This window comes from Mustela erminea, chromosome 5 (assembly GCF_009829155.1).
Source record: "Mustela erminea isolate mMusErm1 chromosome 5, mMusErm1.Pri, whole genome shotgun sequence".
Taxonomy (NCBI): Eukaryota; Metazoa; Chordata; class Mammalia; order Carnivora; family Mustelidae; genus Mustela; species Mustela erminea.
The window spans coordinates 115,997,804-116,006,658 of NC_045618.1; the positions used below are offsets into that span (position 1 = coordinate 115,997,804).

Sequence of the window (8,855 nt, forward strand, 5' to 3'; positions counted from 1 at the left end):
CTTGCTTCTTTGCCAAACTCTTTGCCTTGAAGCTATGGCAGCCACATGGACTGGATGTTCAGAACTTTGTAGATTTTAGTCATCCCATCATGCTGACATGTTCTGAATGTCAACATTTTGGCATCCGAATTCCATTTCCCAGCCAGTCTGCCACACTGAGTAGGGGAAAGGAGAAGTATGGTGGCAGTAGGAAGACGCTTGGTCAGTGTGGCAAGTGTGGCTCATTGCTGGGCTCCGGAAATATGGACCCTCTACTTACAGGCCGGAGCCTGAAGCAGCTCTGAAGCTGGAGGTAGGTGGGATCAATGGACCCTACCCAGGGGCAGCTCATTTTCTCCAGAGCTTAGCATTCCCTGGAAGAATACGCCCACCACTTCCCTCCCTCTGAAGGAACAGGGATGCTGTAACTGGTAGGTATGTGTGTGTGTGTGTGCATGTGCGCATACAGACACAAACACAGGAGTGGGTATGGATCTACTGTCTGACAGTCCTATGAATTGTGCACGTGTCTGACACAAGAACATGCCACCAAAACTGTACTAGTGGAGAGGAAGAGAGGCATGAACACTTCAAAATGGCAGCTAATTTAAAAATCACTTTGGACTAAGTCTGTACTCACATGGGACACGACAGTATTTGATGAATCAGGAAGAACAACAGGGCAAACAATGATCATCACTGTTTCTCAAAAGGAAACCACCCTCCCCTCTATGTCCTAACATCAGCTACTAACCCCACCTTCTGTCCCAGCCCTGACTTACGGGAAGCCTAAGCAGCACCAGGGCCCAGTCTGAAGGGACTTGTGAGGGGATGGCTGGGGCTGGGAACAGGTGCACCCAGAGGGAGCACCAGAGCTCCGTGGAACAGCAGACACAGGTGAGCAGAGCAGGTGCTCTTCTATATGGTCCGGTAATGAAAGCACGTGATTGGTCAGAATACAGCAGGTATCTAATACATCAGACAACCGAAGCCAAATGTGGATCTCATACGGGGCCCAAACCACATTTCTAGAACAGAGAGTTATCTGCTGGGTTCCTGAAAGCTGCTTTCCAGGCCCTGTCAAGAAATGCCAAGTTTCCCTGTGTTCATCTGCCAAATGTTTCTGGGGGATGTGCGGGCTGGAGATGGCAGACGTGTGGTGGAGAAAAGGCAAGTCTACAGAGCAACCTGCGGGCAACCTTGATCACCTGGAAGTCTTAAGAAGAATATTTAGTTCACTAACCATTCTCATCAGTTTAGTATTGATCCGCAATCTCTTTTTGTTGGAACTTTGAAGCTGGAAAGGCCTCCGAAATGTTGAGTTTCTGGTCTCAGCACCAACAGTCGAATGATGAAGCTGGTACCCTGTTTTGGTGATCTGGGACTCTGCACGGCCTGAGGCTCATTCTCTGCCGATCATTACCTTTCTTTTTTTGATGATCGTTGTTTATGCTGCCTCTGTTAACGTCATGACAAATAACATCCTTGAAGGTAATTCTTCTCACTCTCTCTTGACTGTAATTTAAAACTGATTAAGTACATGACCTTATGAATTCGACCTGATTAATCAAGGCTCCTTGTTAATCAAGGGAAAGAGAACAACAGGGACTGAGAGATGGTGTCATGGTTGGCAGATGGTGTGTCCTCAGAAAACTGAAAAAGCTTGAAGTTACTGCCTAAAGGACCATCAGATCTGCCCGTGGATGGATGCCAGGGTGGGGAGGTAGTTAGGCCCAATGAGGACATACAGATATATGTCTGCTCATGACCGTGAAGCATCAATGGTCCCCAGGGTCAGGGATGGGATTTTGTCTTCCCAGCATCCAAAGCAGTGGCTGGCACACAGCAGAGGTTCAAAGTAAATTTGTCAAATGAATGGAGGCTTGTCCACCCAATCTATCCTTCCCAGATCTCCCCAGATCACCAGTCAGTTGTCCACCAGCCCTCTACCATCTATGCCTCCCTCTCTCCATCTAGTATTTATGTGTATACCGTATGTGAGATGCTAAACTGTGAGCTAGAGGGGATTCGACACTAAACAATATACAGCCCCTGATGCAAAGTCAGGCACCCCTGTTTCAAGGGACTTTTTAAAGGCGAAGAATGAGAACTGGTGACCTTTACCGAGGAGCTTGAACACAAACTGCGTTATGATATGACTTCACTCCTCCATCCCCTCTTCACGTTTGGCAAATCCCTTGAAGATTCAGCCCGTGTTCTTCTGGAGGGAAACATCCATCTTCCTGTCCGGAGGTGGTGTAGGCACTGGTCATTGCTTGAGCAGGGCGCTGGACTAGCTTCACTGAGGTTTCCACCTGAAACAGTTTTGTCCTGCTTGTTTCCTTGGTAATGAACCAAACAAAGGCTTCTTCCAACCCTTCCCACTCCTTCCTAATCCATTTCACGTTTTCTCTTTTTGGAGCCAGGGGACGCTCCAAGAAGGCAAATAGAAAGGTCTGAGACCGCTTCGGGGCTGCCATTTCCTGGATGGTGAGAAAACTTCCAGCATGGTGCTCTGAGGTCAGCTCTGGGCACTTGTTAAAATGTTTACATTAGGAGAAGTACACCTTTCTCCACCCACCATCCCCACTGCCCCCCAACCCTCCAACTGTCCCTTGCTATGGTTCAGAATAAGAACCACTTCTCTCTGGTATCATGTCAAAGAGAATATAAATGAAGGGCCCGACAAAGGATTCTTGGAAATTGCTCCTCCTCAAAGGGCAACAGGACCATTTATCCTAGGATATAGAGATGGGTCTATATTCTAGAGGATAGTCTGAAATTTAGAAGAATCATTCTTTACGATGACTATGTCTGGTTTCTGTTTTTGTTTTAGTTTTACTCAGCTGTGTGGATCTCTCTCTCTCTTTTGTTTTTTTGTTTTTGTTTTTGGAATCCAAGTTTTTTTTTCCTTTACACAGTGCTCTTCTCTTAAGTGCAAACCTCTAATTTGGTGACATTCAGATTCAGACCTGGGCCTTTGCATCACATGGGACACTATGATCTGCAATTTGCTTTCTTTTTTTAACTTTATTTAAATTCCAGGTAGCAGCAACGTGCTTTTTGAGACCATTCTTTTCTGCACTAGATCACGACAGTACATTGTACTCTCTGGGCATAGTCCAGTCACATGATCCCTTCTGTCTGGCCATTGCACCTGCAGGTATAAAGTCATAGGGCTGAGAAACCACTTGATTCTGATTCATCTTCACAGTGCTGAGGAGGGCCGAAGTCACGATACCAATTCCACAGGTGGGGAAACCAAGGCACAGAGAGGTGATCTATCCAGAGTCACTCAGTAAGTCAGCAAACAAACTGAACAGAGGGCAAGGTAAGATCACCTGTGTACCTTTCAGTGCGTTATCCAGAAAATCAGACTGTGTCCTTCTCAGATGAATGCACGTACTTTGGAAGAAAGTAGTTTGAGGTGGAATTTTCTATTCAGGTTTCAAAAGCTCTCTAGGAAATCAGAAGCCACAAGGTAAGAATCAGTATCAAATTAACCTTTTAGTTAAATGCCCCTGACTCACGGACAACACCAATTATTCCAGCTAGCTCACTGATAATCTGGTTACCAACAAGAAGAAAATCAGAGGAGAAAATTCAGCCATTCAAGAAATAAACCTTGGCACAGCTTCTGTGTAACACCGAAATATTGCTCTTTTCTACACAATGCTTTTGCACCTGCAGGCATGCAACCGGGGAAGGGGGTATGGGTGAAGTGTGAATGTATGTGTGTGTGTGTGTAATACCAGACATTTCAGGGACAATTCTGTCCAGCAGAATATACACGAAACATGTCTAATATAGTAGTTCTCTACCCTGATTCTTCTCTTATTTTTATTTTTTGGTAACTTTTATTTCCTGATCCTGATTTAATGTAAAATGTAATGTTTTCTGTGATGAAGGCAGAGTCAGTGGGTGGATATGGCCAGAGGCTAATTTCAGCTTCATGGGAAGGAAGCACTCTAGACATTAAAGTTGCCTGAAGACAACGGAGTGGGACTTTTTGGACCAGGAGGTGGCCTGGTCTTGCAAATATTTTCTCCCAGAAGCTAAATGATTATCTGCTGTGACGCACTGCCCCTTCCAATGCCTAGGAATTCATGTTCCCAGAAACGAACTAGGCCAATGGCAGCCCTCCTGCCTCTCTACTCCAGGTCAAGAAAGGCACAAGGGAGACCAGCAAATAATACTGAGGCTGTGCTTTGGATCCAGAAGACCTTGAGGTACCAGGAGAAGAGTACTGACAGCCCCGTCTGGCCAGTGGGGAAGGTGAGGCACAGAAAGAATGATTCGACACTTTCAGCAAAGGTGAGGGGGAACCAGGACCTTAAGGGGGAACATTCTCTTTTTCCTCGTGTGAGGGAGGAGGGCAAGCTATACTATCAACCATAGCGGCCACAATTCTCCACAGCAAAGCGGCAAGGCTAGCCACCACAGATTACCCTGAAGGCAGCTGGATGGCTCCTTCACCGAGAGAACCTAGCTCCATGCTCGCTGGGCCCACCCTCAGGACTGCACCCAGGGCTGGAAACTGAGGGAGGATCCGGCTGGGCAGGCACATAAGGTAGGTAGCTCTGCTTCATAAGGCATGGCTGCTGTCTTTTGAGAAGTGGGCTCCACACCGGGAGGTGGGCATCAGACACGACCTCCCCTGAAGCTACCCTGCAAGAAAACAGAATCGGGGGGAACGATGCTACCTAGGGAACTCATCATCCCCAGGGGCTGGGGGCTTCCACTACAGCCAAACAGCATCACCAAACCAACCGACTTCTTGTGTCGCTGGGGAGAATAAGGGTTGGGGGGGACACAAATGGATCATTATTTGCAGATGATTGTCTAACTAGAAGGCCTAGGGGAATCAACCAAAAAACTACCATAACCGAGACCAGAGTTTGCTCAAGTGGCGGATTAAAAGTCAAGCATACAAAAACCAATCGCTTTTGGCGTCCCTTGGTGTGGTCTAACACCTTGGAAGAGCTGTGCTTTTCTGCGAGGCCTCTGAGCTTTGTGCAACTTGCCATTATTTTAAAAAGATGGAGGGGAGCCAAGGTCAGGCCACCTCAGCTGCAGATACCAATGTCACCCCAGGCAACAATATGCGGAAGGTGCCTGGGCTGACTGCTGCAGAAGGGGGCGGCCACCGCTACACCCTCTCCTACAGAGGCCCTCCCTCGCCTCGTCCCCACTCAGCCCCCCTCTCCCAGTTCTTTTTCTATTCCAAGCCCAAAGACACACTGGGAAGCATGGCAAGGGTCGCTGCGGGAGCCACCCAGGATGGATGTGGTTAAAGATTGTGCTATGTCATTTGCAAATAAAGTCTGTTTTTTTAAAAGGCGGTGGGCTGTCAGGTCTTTCTGTCCTCTCGTTGCCTCACTGGTCAAGACCCTGGCGAGGCCAGGGCGTTGAGCTGCAACCGAAGACTCCCCTAGTCTGGTCATAAATGCCAAGGGAGGCCCCGCAGGACTGAGCCTGGCAGCCTGGCCAGCCCAGGACGGTGGTCATTTGCGGTCCAGGCTGGCGTGCAGCTGGGCTTCCCGCACCATGCGGTCGAAGGAGCGCGTGTTGGTCTCCTCGCGTACCTTCTCCCGCACGTGGAAGGAGGCCCGGGCCGTGGAGCGGGCGGTCTCCAGTGCGCTCCGCCGCTCCCGAGAAAGCTGCTCGCTCCGCTCGAGCTTGCGCCCGATGGCCTGCAGCAGCTCCCGCCGGCGGGAGTCTTCGTCCCTCTCCACCTTCTCCTTATTGGCGCGCTGGGCTCGTTCCTTCTCCAACCGGCTCTGGCCCACACGCCTTGCCTTCTGCTGCACAGCTTCCTCGGCTGCCTGCGTAGCGTGCTGCAGCCGCCGCTCCCCGGCCCGGGCCAGCGCCTCCAGGTGCGCCTGGTGCTCGCGCCCTTTGCGCTCTGCCACTTCCTTGGCCCGCCGGCCCTGCAGCTCCTCCCGCCGGGCCCGCTCCCGCAGCTCGCGCGCGCGCTGCTCCACCAGCTGCTCGTAGTTCTCCTGTGCGCGGCCCAAGCTGGCCTCTAGGGAACTCCGCAAGCCCTCTCGTTCCACGCGCTCCTGCCGGGCCCGGCCTTGCAGCAGCGCCTCGTGGCGTGCTCGCTCCGCCCGGCTCAGCTCCCGCTTCTCCCGCAGCAGCTGGCCCTCCTGCCGCTGCTTGGTGCGGGCCGCGCGCTGGGCGCGCTCCCTGCGGACCAACTCGGCCCGCTCGCGCCCTTCCTGTAGGCCCTCCTCCCGCTGCTTCAGGTTCTGCTCCTGCTGCAGCTTGCGCAGCCGATCCTCCCGGGCCGCGCGCTCAACCCGCTCCCGCCGCAGTAGGCCCTGGCGTTCGGCCAGCTCCCGCCGCCGCTCCTCGCTGCGCTCGCACTCCCGCTGCCGCCGCCGCGCCTCCTCCCGTTCCTCGCGCCCGCGACGGCCGCGCCGCTCCTCCACCTGCGCCGCCCAGGCCCGGCGGCCCTGCTCCAGCGCGCGCTGCTTCTCCCGCTCCTCGCGCTCCCGCCGCTGCTCCGCCCGCACGCGCTGCTGCTCCCACTGGCCGTGCGCCGCGGCGCGCTGCTCCAGCAGCAGGCGCTCCTCCTGGTGGCGCGCCAGCATCAGAGCCGCGATCTTTCGGTCGCGGTCCGGCACCCCGCGCAGGCCCCGCTCGGCGCGCACTTGGCGCACTATGCGCTCCACGTGCTGAGCCGTCTGCGGAGAGTGGCTCAGGTCACCTAGGCTGAAGCTGCGGCCTGTGAGCGGCACCAAGGCCAGGGCGGAAGGACGGCCCAGGGGGTTAGGGGCGGAGGACGCGGAGCCCGCCGGACAGCTGTTCCTGGCCGAGGCCCGCGGAGGCCAGCGCAGCTCCCGCAGGCTCTCCCCGCTGTAGGAGGACGACGACGCGCCAGACTCAGAACTGAGGGCGCCCTCGCGCCGACGGGACAGCGAGTCTAGCGAGTGGCTCTTCCTACCTGCCCGCGAAGCCGCGGGCGGTGGTTGCGTCCGGGCCGGAGATGGGCTGGAAGAGGCCTTGCGGGTGGCGCGCGGCGCAGGCGAGCCCGGGAGGCTGGCACTGCTGCAGCTGCTGCTGCTGCCAGCTGCGCCGGGGACCGAGGCGGCGGTGGCCGCAGTCCCCAAGGGCGTGAAGAGGCGCCGCTTCTCCTCGCGCACAATGCGCTCTCGCTCGGCCCGGCACTGCTGCAGCTTGGCGCGCCGCTCCGCCTCGTAGGCCTCATACAGGCCGGTGGCCACTCGCATGGAGCGGCCCGGGGCCTCGCGCACCAGGTCTGCCAGGGCCCGTGGCAGCAGCTCCACGGGCTTGACTGCGCAGCGGGCGCAGGCCTCCAGCGAGCGGGGACTGGTCAGCACGTAGCGGCTGCCCTCGGCCTCCGGACAGTCGAAGTTGAAGAGATCCAGGTGGAGCAGCGGAGACTGCTCCCGCCGCCCGCCTTCTTCCGCTGCGCTCGGGACTTCAGCCTTACGGGGCGCCGCCGCCGAGGCCGAGCCCGAGGCTGAGGCTGAGGCCGAGGAGGCGGCGGGCTGCTGGGCCCCCTGTGCCTCGGGGGGGCCAGGTGCGGCGGCTGCATCCCCATCCGAACCTTCAGGCTCGGCTCCCTCCTTTTCCTCTTCCGGCACCGGGTCCACCATGGCTGAGTCCTGTCCTTTTGTGGAGTCCCTGCGCAAGACAAGGTAGGGACATCGAGGAATACATGAGAGCAGTCCCCCCGCACCCCCCCCCGCCCCATTCACATACCCCCACCCCCAACCTAATCAGCTTTGGGATTAGGCTCAGAGGCCCGGTGGGACGTAAATCATAATACCAATGCCCTGAAAACCCAGGCGAGGGTGGAGGGGGGTCGGGGAGAGTGGTAGGAGGGATGAGACTGTTCAACCGGAAAAGCCTCAACATTCCTTAGCCCGAGTGTGCGGGGCAAGGACCTGGGGCCCGGCTCCCCAGGGCGTCTGGCCCGCTGGATGCATCTCCTTCCTGCTGCAAGTTAAGATGAAAAGATCGCGGTGCAGGCAGTAGCCGGCCAGGGAGGCGGTGGAGGATTCCCGGGAGGATTAGTGTATTTGTTTGCAGCTTAGGCAGGGACCGGGGATGCAGCTTTGCAGGAACAAAAAAAAAAAAAAAAAAAAAAAAAGAGAGAAGAGGCCTGTTCATCCTCAAAGTGCATGGCTGCGAGGACCCCATTTACCTAGGGAAGAAGTTTATTTGGGATTAGGCTCAGAGGCCCTCTGATTTGTATGATTAAATTTACATGATGTATATTACATGATTGCCCCCTGCCAAAGGAGACCCAGGCCCCGGGGCCCGGGGCTGATGGAAGGGCTGAAATAAATGCCTCAATTACAGAAGGCCTGCCCGGGAGAGGTGTTCGATTCTTGTTCTGTCTTTTGGACAGATCTTACTGGGAGCTATGCCAGTCCTCCTACCCCCACCCCCGGTGTTTGCTGGGGATGGAGAAGGCGCCTGGGTCCTCTCAAATGCACCCGATCTCCTCCAAGTCTGAACGTGCTAAAGGCACCATTCACCCCCATCTAAGCTCCGACACCTGCCCCTGGATGCTCTCCGAATCCCCCTACCGTATCGCTGCGAAGTGGGCTCTGGGGACTCAGCTAGCCCGGCCACGCCAGTGCCCGCAGCTCCTGGCTCTCAGGGCAGGTTCACTCACCGCACGTCCCGGGCTTGGGCCCCGCGCGGAGGGCTTTTGTTCGCAGCTCGCCGCTCGCGGCTCTCCCTTGCGCGTCTTCAATCCCCGCGCCCGCGGGGTCGGATTACTGCCGGCTGCAGCCGCGGTAGGAGCCCAAGCTGCCACCGCAGCCACCGCCAGGGTCTCTCCATGGGGCCCGCACACATCCCAGATGCTCCCTACCCGCGGGAGGGGGAGTGCGACA

The 8,855-nt window shown here is 55.7% G+C and overlaps 1 protein-coding gene across 1 annotated transcript; it reads right to left on the reverse strand.

Annotated features, from left to right (window-relative positions):
- Positions 1 to 5,007: 5,007 nt before the first annotated feature.
- On the reverse strand, positions 5,008 to 8,744 carry CCDC177 (coiled-coil domain containing 177). The gene is made up of 2 exons (XM_032344601.1): positions 8,633 to 8,744; positions 5,008 to 7,632 (listed from the first exon to the last, which is right to left on the reverse strand). The coding sequence occupies exon 2, from the start codon at positions 7,602 to 7,604 to the stop codon at positions 5,484 to 5,486; it is 2,121 nt and encodes a 706-aa protein (XP_032200492.1). The 5' UTR covers positions 7,605 to 7,632; positions 8,633 to 8,744; the 3' UTR covers positions 5,008 to 5,483.
- Positions 8,745 to 8,855: the final 111 nt, after the last annotated feature.